Below are 12977 nucleotides of genomic sequence, written 5' to 3'. Positions count from 1 at the left end.
GTCTGGCTACTAGGTTGTGTTATTTCATGCTCCATCCATGACCAGCACTGCAGGGCCGGCCCTTCAGTGGTGTAGACCTGGCTGTGAGGTCATCCTCCTGAAACCTGCCTCAGCACACTGGCTGGTGGTACAGGGCTCCAGCCTACCCTGGTAGGTGGGCTTGTGTTATGAGTGCGGCTGTCCATAGATGCTCTTTGATTTGACCTTTTGTTACACAAAAATGACTTCTGTCCACCTGTGACCAAGCTGAGTCCTAAGGTCCAGGCTGAGAAGAGGTAAGCGTGGTTATGTAAGATCATTCTATAGGAGAATGTTCATACATTTTACAGTTTAAGTCAGGTTGTTCCACGTTGTAAATATTTTGAGAAAACCCCTAAAATGTCAGGACAAGAATCTATAGCAACTTATACACCAGCCAAGGAAGATTATTTCAACCAACCAATCAGAAAGCAGGAATAGAACCAGGTGTAGTGGTGCCATGCCTATAATCCCATCATTCAAAGGGTTAAGGTAAAAGTGCCATGAGTTTGAGGCCAGGCTTAGCACAGAGAGAGAGACCTTGCTTCAAAAAGAAATGAACTGGAAAAGATGGCTCAGTATTAAAGAGCACTTGCTGCTCTTGCAGAGGACTGGAGTTCAGAACCCAGCGACCACCACACTGGGTGGCTTACCTAGGACTCCAACTCCAAAGGGATCTTCTGGTCTTCACACACACACCTTTAAAAACAAACACACAAACAAAGCAGGACTGGGGTGGCCTACAGGAGGGTAGGCAACAATTATCACCAGAGCAGGTAGGATGGCTCAGCACTGGCAAGGATGAAGCAGGATTGCTCTGAGTATGAGGCCAGCCCAAACTATATGGTATTTTTCAGGCCTGCCTTAAAGTGAGGTCTGTCCTACACTCCTGATCATCCCTTCCCCATACCACCATTAATAATGGTAAATTTCTATTTATAGGAGACACTTAAAATATAACAAAGATTGAAAATATAAGAATATAAAATATTTTGTTTCCAATTAATAAAATCACTACCACCTCCTTTCTCCTAAGGGGAGTTACTACCAACAAACTAAAACCCCCAAAAATCAAGATTTCCCCAAATACTGAGAATCTGTGAGACTGATGGCAATGGTTAATTAGCATACCGTGAAGGTGTATGGTGGTCTGTAATGTCTATAACTCCCTCCTCCCAGAGCTGCTGCCCCCAAAAGTCCATCTCCTAATAGTTCTGGGATAGTAAGTAGTCAATGGCAACTGAGAGATGCCTGGAGGCCATGACCTTCCCCTTACCCCTTAAGCTACTGACAGGAGCAGCACAGAGCTTGGCTTTGGTCTTTTTCCAAAAAAGACTACCAGACAGCTGTGGGTATAGCTGCTCACTCAAATACCATGAATCTGACAGCAAGTGAACACAATCCATACTAGCAATGTAAGGCAACAGGGAGAGATGGCTTCAGAAGTCAAGAGCACTGAGTGATCTTTGCAGAGGACCCAGGTTTGATTTCTAGCACCCACATGGTGACTCACAACTGTTTCACTCTAGTTCCAGAAGCTCTAGTGCCGCTGTCTAACTTCCTCTGGTACCAGGCACACACACCCCTATGTATTAAACATGATATATTTGCTGGATGTGGTGGCACACCCCTAAAAAACTAATATGAATAAAATATAGCAAATGGAAACAACTCATAGAAATACGTGAAAATATAAATGAGTTATACACACACACACACACACACATCCCTACCTGATTTTAATAAATATTCTCAAGGATAAGAAAAGCCTCAAAAGCAGGAGGGTCAGAAGTTCAAGGTCATCCTTAGCTAATACCAATATCAAGGCCAGCCTAAGAGAGGGGAGACTTCTCTTGGAGAAATGGTCAAAGAGTACATTTAGATAGAGGGTGTAACCACTGAGAAAATGGTACTCAGAAATAGCCAATACTATGAAAAGAACAAACCCAGTAACATTTATTAGCATTCTGGAAGCCAAACTGCAATACAGTAAGTGTAGACAAGACCAAAGGAGTAGAAGAGTATAACTCTTAACAGGAAGGTTAAGGTACATTAAACCGACAGGAGTAAACAAGTGTGCTTAGCAAGCTGTGAGCACTGGAGTATATCTCTGTAATCCCAGGACTAGGACAGCAGGAACAGGGAGATCATAAGTTCCACGACCGCTTAACTGTAGCAAGCTCTTCTTTAAAACATAAATGAAGGACTAGAGAGATGGCTCAGTGTTAAAGACTAGGCTCTCAAGCAAAAAGATAAAAATGAAATTAAAGAGCAGGAGGTGCTCTTGACAGCCTGAGCCATCTTTCTCCAGCCCCTGTATTATTAATTTTAAATAGGCAGAGGAGGGGCAGGTGAGAAAGGTGCAAGCTAAATCCCTGAACCCAACAGAAATTATGGTAGAAAGACACCCAATGACATCAAGTTGTTCTCTACGTCCTGTAACATGCATTGTGCCCCCTGCCCCAATCTTAGGAGCCTTGGTCCTGCAACTCTAGCTAGGGGTGAAGGAATGAGGAAAGGACAGATATATACAGTGAAGCTGTGATGGGAGGGGTGGGGTCTAAACATTCCTGCTGAACCTGGAAACCTCATTATGTACAAGGAGAGGGGTTAGCTATTCTCTGCAGGCGAATGTTCTCAGGCATCTGGGAAGAAGAAGCTGCAGTGTCTTTCCTCACACTGATCAATCATCCATACTGAGAGTCTTGAGAAAAGTTTTGTCAGATCTCTGAGCCTGGCCCATGTAGGTTAATAGTTTTGCCATTGGTCTTGGGAGTCCTTGGCTAGCCACACCGTATCAAAATATACATTCCTCTAGGATTTCACTCACTCAGGACTTGCTCTGCTTCCCACACCGCCACCCCACATACAATAATAAAAAATTTAAACACAAGAAAATTTGTTACTCAATTTAAAAAAAAAAAAACAAAAACGAAGCAAAAAGTCCCCCAAAGCAGAGTTAAGTGGTGACGGTTTGAATGAGAATGGTTCCATAGACGTATGTCTTTAAATACTTAGTCCCCAGGTGGTGGAACTGTTTGGGATGGCATAGGAAGTGTGGCCTTGTAGGAGGACGTGTGTCACTGGGGGTGGGCTTTGAGGTTTCAAATGCTCCCACTATTCTCAGTGTGTGTCTCTGCTTCGTGCTTGTGGGTCGGATGTGAACTCTGAGCTACTGCTTCAGCACCATGCTGCCAGCTATGCTCCTCACTATGATGGACACGGACTCACCCTCTCAAACTGCTGCTCACGGTGTCTTCTCATAGGCACAGAAAAGTAATTAAGACAAAGCAGAACATGGGAAATAGGAGCAGCTCTACTGGCAGCCATTAGAGCAAACCCAAGTGTGCAGCCGCGGGTTCAGACTCGCACTCCCTCCTCACTGCACTTGCTTCGGTGTGCTGACACCTGTCTAAGCAGGCAGATGCCAGGAGTCCAGGGAGGCAGGCACTGCAGCACAAGCGGTGCAGGGCACAGCGGAGCTGGGTGAAGACTGACTTTACTGTCTAGTGCTGGCTGTACCACAGCACAAGTCAGACTGAATACTTGATTCTGAGATGCAAAAATGATCTGCAGATTACAGTATTTTGCAGGACCCACAATACTGAACATAAGAACTCACATGTATTTGAAACCAAGCAATCTGTGTATGTTATAAATAAATTTAAAAATCTGGGGTCAGGGACATAGCTTCATGGGTAAAGGTACTTGTGGCCAAGTCCAATGACTTGAGTTCTATCTTGAAACACACAGTGGAGGAGAGAACTTGTGGTGATATATTGGTATATATATTGTGGTGATATATTTATTGATAATAAACTTGATGAGGATCAGAGGAGCCAGCCACTAGATTAGACATAGAGGTCATGTAGTGGTAGCACACACCTTTAATCCCAGCACTTGAGATCTCACACTTTTGCTTGGTAAGCACACATGCCTTTAATCCCAGGAAGAAATATGGCAGGGCAGAGAAAGGCGTGAGGAAACAGGAACTCACTCTTTTTAGGCTGACGACTTCGTAGAGTTAAGAACTAGTGGCTGGCTGTTCTGTTTCCCTGATCTTTCAGCATTCACTCCAATATCTGGCTCCGGGTTATTAAAAGACCATCTAAGATTTGAACAAGAACTGACTCCACTAAGTTCTCCTCTAGCCCCCAGACATGCATCATGGCACACACACACAGAAACACATATCTACCTACCTACCCACGTACCTACCTACCTTTGGGGCCAGTGAGATGACTCTGTAGGTAAAGGCACTTTTGCTGAGCACTTGAGTTCTCCACAGAACACACATGGTAACAGGAGGGAACTGATTCCTTCAAGCTGTCCCCTGACCGCCACATGCATTGCTATTCTATGTGTAATCTGCACGCGCATGCACACACACACACAAAATGTTAAAAAAAACTAGTAAATAAAAATAAAGAAGGGCTGACAAGACAGCTGAAACAGATAAAGCACTTGCCACCAAGCCTGACAACCAGAGTTCAATTCCTTGAACCCACAGGGTATGGACAGAGAGAAGTAACTCAAGCCAGATGTCTTCTGAGCTCCACACCACACTGTGGTGAGTGTGCACACATGAGATGGGTAAGGTGTTAAGAGCCATTTTACCTTTGAAAGCCTACCATGTGCCAAGGTCCAGCAACTAAAGAAGTTGTTACTGTTTCCTGTCACAGAGAAAACTGAACAGAGGTTTTTCATTTACTTAGGGTTAACAGAGACCACAACCAGAAAGACCCCAAAGCCTTCAACTCTCCAATAAGTTACAATGCCTCACAATTAAAAACACCTCAAGAACAGTGACAAAGTACCATAATGGACAATCCTAGTCTAGAGGAAGGGAGGGAGCACTGGTACTTCATTCACCATTTCCTGAGCTTTCAAATGGCCATTATAAAGGATCTTTGTATTCATATGGGGACTCATTTGCAGAAACCTATTTTATGTTCCATTTTGGGGGAAAATAATTTTATAAACTTAGCAATGTCATAGGGCATACACAAATGGTCTATGGAGAATTTGGTAGAATATCAAGACACCTCTAGAAATTAAGAAAAAGAAAGCACTTTATTCCCACATCCCCAACGAGATCCTCATTCATACATGAGAGTAAACCCGATGTCAGATTCTTACCATCTCAAACACTTACAGTCTAGAAGAGGTCTGCCCGGAAGGAGGCATGTAATGCGATGCCACTTGGTATTTCTAGCTGTTGGGATTTCAATACAGTTAAAATTGACCTAAAAATGGAAACAACTCTTGACAGAAAGAAAGCAAGCCACGGGAAGCCTGCAGTGAAACTATGCATTAAGGGGACTGAGTAGAAATCAAGGAACTTGGCTGAAAACTGTTTTTCACTTTTTTGGGTAATTTTATATCTCTTGGCTCATACAATAAGATCAAATAAAAATATATTTAAAGTTCTTTAAAACCACAAAGAAAAAGAACTCACCCATCGAATACAAATATACTATTTTATTCTATGGGAATAGTTCTGTGGTTCCTGTAAAGGGAAAATCCAAAGACAGTTAAAGACCAAGAAACAGCAGGATAGGACAAGCTCAGGTTCTGTTTGTTGATATTTTTTTTTCTCACCCTCCTGTGGGGGGAGGAGGGAGTGTGATTTTTACACAATTTTAACAAAATAAAAAGTAAGTGATTTGATGCAACAAACAGCTACATTTATGAGGAATGACTGATGATCAACCAGTTTTAAATTAGTTCAGGGGTCTGAAGCCCCTGCACTAACATGCAGCTGAAGCCCTGACACAGTCATTGATCTGAGTAGTGGTTGTTCTCTTAAAAGATACATTTTTTTTCTGGTATTTTATAACAATTTATCTACTAAGCTAAACAGTATCTGTTTCTCATACAACTATAGATGAGAAATGTTAGTGTTTACACAAATCATAACTGATACAGTGGGACTGGACACCTGGTGTTTCTGGATGGTTTATTGGTGACTTATCAGACAGGCCAACTGCCTTCCCTCCAATCAACAAGGTCTGGAAGGAAGCAGTTCCCATCACAAATGACAAACACAGATGGAATTAGCCATACAGACTGGGGCAGATTGACTTCTTTCACATAGTTCTTGGTAACAAAAAGGAAATTCGTTACAGGCAGAGGACAGAACCACCAAGTACACAATGTCAAAAGGCCCATTTAAAATTCTGTTGTATTTAAGTGACTTATTTGTTTAAAAAACAAAACAAAACTTGCTACCCCCACCTAAAATATGGGACCACACTGAAGTCTTTCAAGGTGACACGCTGTAAGAAGCTTATGACTTCTTTCAGCTCTGCTGTAAGCTCAAATTAACTTCCATTAAAGAAGCTCAGTAATCAGCCAACATTATTAAAAGCTTGATTCAAAATTTTGTAGGGAAAGAAACTGAGACTGGAGAAGAGGGAGACAGTCTGATAATGTCACACACACCTATGCCTTGCAATCCTCGTAAGAACTAAGACAGCTAGAATCTGGAATAATGCTGTAAGAAGACCTGCTTATGGATATGTCAATCATCTTGTACTCTACCCCCAAAATCTCTAACTTCAAGTTCCTTGGGGTGATGAGGTCAGGCACCAAATGCTTTACACAGGAGCCTACTATATGACCTTCCCTACCATAATTCAGATAGCTAATGTAATACTGTGTCTTTGTGGGATCACCCACGTTTGTTAGAATTGTGGAGACAGATTATTCCGTTTGAAATGACAAAGGCCTCCAGAAGGGGGTGCAAAGGACAAGAAGAGTCACTTGGGAACAGGAAAGTAAAACAATGGAAGAAAAGCTGCCACTGGGGAGAAACTGGAAAGAAAAGGAGAACCTCCACTTCTGTGCACCACGCTGAGGCTGAGACAGCAGCAATAAAGGCCTGCACCCAGAGAAGTGGGCTTGTAGTGGGCTTTCTACAAACACTTCGAGACACCCGGGGTCTAACGGGCTCCACAGATTTTCTTGTGGAATATCATCCTTTACCTTCAATCACCCACAGCTGAGAAGGTAAGACCCTAAATGAAAGGAGCACACCAACAGCAGTGGAGGGCATTTCCCCGCTGTGAGGGACCTTCAGTCAAAGTACCAAAGGCTTCTATCCTTCACATAAGTGGGTTGGCAGTGTAAATCAATCAAGACCACTATCTTTTTACAAAAACATGAGTATTTTTATTGGATCTTCAAGGCTGAGTCCCAGTGTCCTCATCTGATGTCAGTCTCAGCTCTGTACTGATTTCTCTCCTGACTTTCATGGACAGCTTGCTCAAATAGCCTACTGCAGCCAGGGTCTCACTCCAAAGCTACCCCTTCTAACTAAGGTTACTATGGTAGAATTTTATACAACAGTTTTCCTTAAAAATATTCCATAATTTCTTATTCCCAAACAAAATAAGATTATGCACCACTCAGAAACTGGTTAGTCATTCAAAGATGTCTACGAACTCTCTCCCTGCCAATTCATTCACCCTCCTCCTTTCGGTTTCATTTGCAGCCACACTGTGGCTCAGGAGCCGCCTGTTCTTCACGCCTCACAAGCAAGTCAAGAGGACTTGGACTATACATCTTTACGACAGCTGAGTGCATTCACAGCTTGGTGCATACCAATGCGCATGAAAATAGGAACCTTACTTCCATCTTAATCTGATAATTCAACATCAGAGTCTTCAGATTTGGCTTTGGCAAGTTCTTCATGTACCTCCCTCACCATGAGAATGCGAGTCAACATGGTGTCCAGGGTTCCAGGGTCTATTGGGAATGTGGAGTACCACATGGGGCTATTAGGAACACAGGAGCGCTCAGGCTGAAGGTAGAACACATCATTCCTCTGCTTCACACTTTCAGAACTACCCACAGGAGGGAGCAAACAAGACAAAAGAGAAAAAAGGAAACTGTGATCAGAACACACAAAATACACATCATTCTTTCTTATATAATGGCTCTGAACTTCTCCAACACGACTCACTTCATAAATAACACCAATACCACAGGGGTAGATAGGGACACAGGCATTCTCCTCCCAAGAGTAACTCTGAACTGAACTGAAGTGGTAGACTTAAAGAGGAAGCAGAGCTGGGTGTTGTGGCAGATGCCTGCAGTCCCAGCACTTGAAGGTGGATGAGTGAGGATTACAAATTCAAAGTCCTCCTTAGCTATAAATCAAGTCTGAGGCCAGCTTGGGGACATGAGACCCTGCCTAAAAAAGTGCCAGGCAGTAGTGGCACACGCCTTTAATCCCAGCACTCAGGAGGCAGAGGCAGGTGGATCTCTGTGAGTTCAAGGCCAGCCTGGTCTACAAAGCGAGTTCCAGGAAGCCAGGGCTGTTAGGCAGAGAAACCCTGTCTCTAAAAACAAAAATACAAACAAAAACAGAAGCACAAATCATGTACTTCATTTCAAATGCTGCTAGGAGTAAAGCATGTCGATTCATGAAAATGAATTCTGAGGTCAAGTACTCAGTATGAGACACACATTACAGTCAGGGATCCATTCAAAACTTTCAACTCTGGACTAAAACTGTATGGCTAAGTGTGACGGCATGTCTGGCATGGGGATGGGTCTGGTCAGACTTCAGCTCTTTAAAATACAAAACTGCATTTCTTTAAAACCTCCCCCTTTTAGGTTTAACAAAAAACAACCTTAGAACTTGTTTTCTATACAAAAAATAAATCACTATAGATTAGACACCACAACAATGGAAAAGATCAAATGAGGTATGATCTCTGTTTTCCAAGACATTTTTTTGGGAGAAAACCTCTGGGAGAAGAGGGCTTGCTTCTTAGTTCCAAATCTAGGCAGACACAAGGATGGAGAAAAAATGAAACCAGAGGCAGACCCAGTGTCAGAGGCCAACTATGCTTCTAGTTTCCAAGGACTTGTGCTGGGTGATGAATGCACTGTACTCAGAACACAGAAAGACCCCTTACCATTTTGACAGGTAAAATTCATAAAGTCGAACAGGGCATCTCAGTGGGTTGTCAGTATTCTCTGCCATCTCCACACCCACTGGAGCCTCATCATCTTCATTTCGTTTCCTCTTGCCAATAGTTAGTTTATCTTGAGACAAAAGAACAATCAAATGTTTGTATATGAGAAATGTAAACACACCTAGTGAGCTCTGCTGCACAGCCAAGGATCCTGTCACTCCTGCCTTTTATCATTTATTCAATAATACTCACTGGGCTCCTGTGTGCCAGGTGTTATTCAGAGTGTTTGGTTTATACCCTAAACACTGCGCTTGTCCTGTAACACTTATGTTCCCCGTTGAACAAAGAGGAGTCACGTAGCAAAAGGGACAGTGCTGGGGTATGTCTTCCTTTGGAGCTTGCTTTGTTATTAGAATGGATCAGGTACATGGTTCATAAACTAAAGCAGGAAATAAGACAAGAAAAGGGTTCCATACATGTTTCTCCTCCAGTGTGATTAGGAAAAGTGGTTCTCTTTCTATTTGGACGTACTTCTCTGTGGCACCAGCACTGACTCAGTTGCTGCACAAGTTCCCTCTCCTTGTGTGTTCTAAGAATGGGTGTCATTTGAAAGGACAGGACTCTACAGTGGCTGGGCTCTCAAGACAATGCAGGGTGCAGGCATAGGAGGAAGGCTGCTGCTTCTCATCTGTCCATTCAATCAAAACAGAGCTCCCCTAAGTGGACTCAGAAGCCCAAGGCACTCTGTGTTTGTGTGAGTGTGCAACACTGTATACACACTGGAGGTCGGAAAACAACTCTGGAAAATGGATTCTTTCCTTCTACCATTCATGGGCAGAGATCAAATTTAGGTAATCAGGGTTAAGCAACAATGACTCTCACCTGCTGAGCCACCTTGCTGGACCTCCGTTTTATTTTTTGAGACAGGCTTTCTCACTGACGTGCAGCTCAGCCATATGCTACACTGGCTAGCATGGGAGCTTCATCTCTGAAGCTGGGGTAACAAATATGCATTGCCACTTCTGGTTTTAAAAAGGTGCTGTGGAATCTTAATTCAGGTTTTCACACATGCACATTAGGTACTTTATACACTGAGCCGTATCCCCCAACCTATTTTTCTTTCTTTCTTTCTTTCTTTTTTTTTTTTTTTTTTGGTTCTTGAGACAGGGTTTCTTTGTGGAATAGCCCTAGCTGTCCTGGAACTTGCTTTGCAGACCAGGCTGGCCTCAAACTTGGAGATCCACATGCCTCTGAGTGCTGGGATTAAAGGTATGCACTACCATGCCCGGCCCCAACCTATTTTTTGAAGATTTATTTGTTTTTATTTAATGTGTGTGGTTATTTTGCTTGCATGTATGTCTGTGTACTACCTGCATGCAGTGCCCACAGAGGCCAGAAGAGGGCATCAGATCACCCTGGAAGCAGAGTTATAACCATCTGTAAGTTGCCATGTGGGTGCTGGGAATAGAACATGGGTCCTCTAAAAGATGATAGAGGCCCTTAAAGAGGAAATGAAAAACTCCCTTAAGGAGGAAATAAAAAAATTCCCTTAAAGAAATGGAAGAAAAAAACAAAAAAATTGGAAGAAATCAAAGAAAGAAAAAGTAATTAAACAGATGAAGGAAACAGTTCAAGATTTGAAAACTGAAATCGAGACAATAAAGAAGACACAAACTAAGGGAATGCTGGAAATAGAAATCCTGACTAAACGAAGAGGAACGACAGATGCAAGCATAACCAATGGAATGCAAGAGATGGAACAGAGAATCTCTGACATTAAAGATACAATAGAGAAAATAGATTCATCAGTCAAAGAAAACATTAAAGCCAAAAAAGTCATAACACAAAACATCCAAGAAATTTGGGACACCATGAAAAGACCAAACCTAAGAAGAATGGGGATAGAAGGAGAAGATTACCAACTCAAAGGCACAGAAAATATATCCAACAAAATCATAGGAGAAAACTTTCCTAACTTAAAGAAAGAAATACCTTTGAAGATACAAGAAGCTTACAGAACACCAAATAGGCTGGATCCAGAAAAAAAAAGTCCCCTCGCCACATAATAATCAAAACACTAAACACACAGAACAAAGAAAAAATATTAAGAAATGCAAAGGAAAAAGAACAAGTAACATATAAAGGCAGACCCATCAGAATAATACCAGACTTCTCAATAGAGACTATGAAAGCTAGAAGGTCCTGGACAAATGTTATTCAGACACTAAGAGACCACGGATGCCAACCCAGACTATTATACCCAGCAAAACTCTGAATCACCATAGACAGAGTAAACAAAACATTCAATGATAAAACTAGATTTAAACAATATCTATCCACAAATCTAGCCCTACAGAAAGCACTAGAATGAAAAATCCAAACTAAGGAAGTTAAACACACCCATAAAAACTCAGGCAATAAATAATCCCACATCAACAAATACCAAAGAAGGGAAACACAACACTACCACAAAAAATTAACAGGAATTAACAATCACTGGTCATTAATATCCCTCAATGGTCTCAACTCACCTATAAAAAGACACAGGCTAACAGTATGGATACGAAAACAGGATCCATCCTTCTGCTGCATACAAGAAACACACCTAAACTTCAAAGACAGAAACGGCCTCAGAGTAAAAGGCTGGGAAAAGGGTTCCAATCAAATGGACTTAAGAAGTAAGCTGGTGTAGCTATCCTAATAGCTAATAAAATAGACTTCAAACTAAAATCAATCGAAAGAGATCAAGAAGGACATTACATATTTATCACAGGGAAAATCCACCAAGATGAAGTCTCAATTCTGAACATTTATGCCCCAAATACAAAGGCACCCATATTTATAAAAGAAACATTACTAAAGCTTAAATCGCACATCAAACCCCACAAACTAGTAGTGGAAGATTTCAACACACCACTCTCACCAAAGGACAGATCTACAAGACTGAAACTTAACAGAGAAATAAAGGACCTAACAGATGTTATGACTCAAATGGACTTAATAAGTATCTACAGAACATTCCAGCCTAACACAAAAGAATATACCTTCTTCTCAGCACCCCATGGAACCTTCTCAAAAATTGACCACATGCTTGGTCACAAAGCAAATCTCAACAGATACAAAAACATCGGAATAACCTCCTGTATCTTATTGGACCACCATGCCTTAAAGTTAGATTTCAACAACAACAAAAACTATAGAAAGCCTACCTCTCATGGAAACTGAATAATGCCCACCAGAAGCACCAATGGGTCAAGGAAGAAATACAGAAATTAAAGATTTCCTAGAATTCAATGAAAATGAAAGTACAACATACCCACACTTCTCGGACACTATGAAAGCAGTGCTAAGAGGAAAATTTATAGCACTAAATGCACACATAAAGAAGTTGGAGAAATCTCATACCAAAGACTTAACAACACAACTGAAAGCTCTAGAACAAAAAGAAACAAACTCACCCAGAAGGAATAGATGCCAGGAAATAATCAAATTGAGGGCTGAAATCAATGAAATAGAAACAAAGAGAACAATACAAAGAATCAATGAAACAAAGAGTTGGTTCTCTGAAAAAAAAATCAACAAGATAGCCAAATTAACCACAAGGCAAAAACAAAATCAGAAATGAAAAGGGAGACATAACAACAGACAACAAGGAAATCCAGAGAATCATCAGGTCATACTCCACAAAATTGGAAAATCTAAAAGAAATGGACAATTTTCTGGATATATACCACATACCAAAGTTAAATCAAGACCAGATAAACTATTTAAATAGACCAATAACTCCTAAGGAAATAGAAACAGTCATTAAAAGTCTCCCAACCAAAAAAAGCACAGGACCAGATGGTTTCAGTGCAGGATTCTACCAGATTTTTCAAAGAAGAGCTAATTCCAATACTCTTCAAATTGTTTGACACAATAGAAACAGAAGGAACATTAACAAACTTTTTATGAGGCTACAGTTACCCTGGTTCCCAAACCACACAAAGATGCAACAAAGAAAGAGAATTACAGACCAATCTCCCTCATGAA

At 41.5% G+C, this 12977-nt stretch overlaps 1 protein-coding gene across 4 annotated transcripts in view; it reads right to left on the bottom strand.

Moving 5' to 3' along the window:
* Positions 1-5479: 5479 nt before the first annotated feature.
* Zmym4 (zinc finger MYM-type containing 4) overlaps positions 5480-12977 on the bottom strand; it is a 128886-nt gene continuing 121388 nt past the window's right edge. For all 4 annotated transcript variants that reach the window (XM_052715876.1, XM_052715877.1, XM_052715875.1 and 1 more), the window contains 2 exons: positions 8946-9075; positions 5480-7865 (listed from right to left, as the gene is read on the bottom strand). In XM_052715876.1, the coding sequence (XP_052571836.1) occupies positions 7658-7865; positions 8946-9075 (338 nt within the window). In that variant the 3' untranslated portion in view covers positions 5480-7657. The remainder of the gene's footprint in view (positions 7866-8945; positions 9076-12977) is intronic.

Source organism: Peromyscus californicus, unplaced genomic scaffold (genome assembly GCF_007827085.1).
Source record: "Peromyscus californicus insignis strain IS unplaced genomic scaffold, ASM782708v3 Scaffold_5__1_contigs__length_169319896, whole genome shotgun sequence".
NCBI classification, from domain to species: domain Eukaryota; kingdom Metazoa; phylum Chordata; class Mammalia; order Rodentia; family Cricetidae; genus Peromyscus; species Peromyscus californicus.
This window is presented reverse-complemented; position numbering and strand designations above follow the sequence as displayed.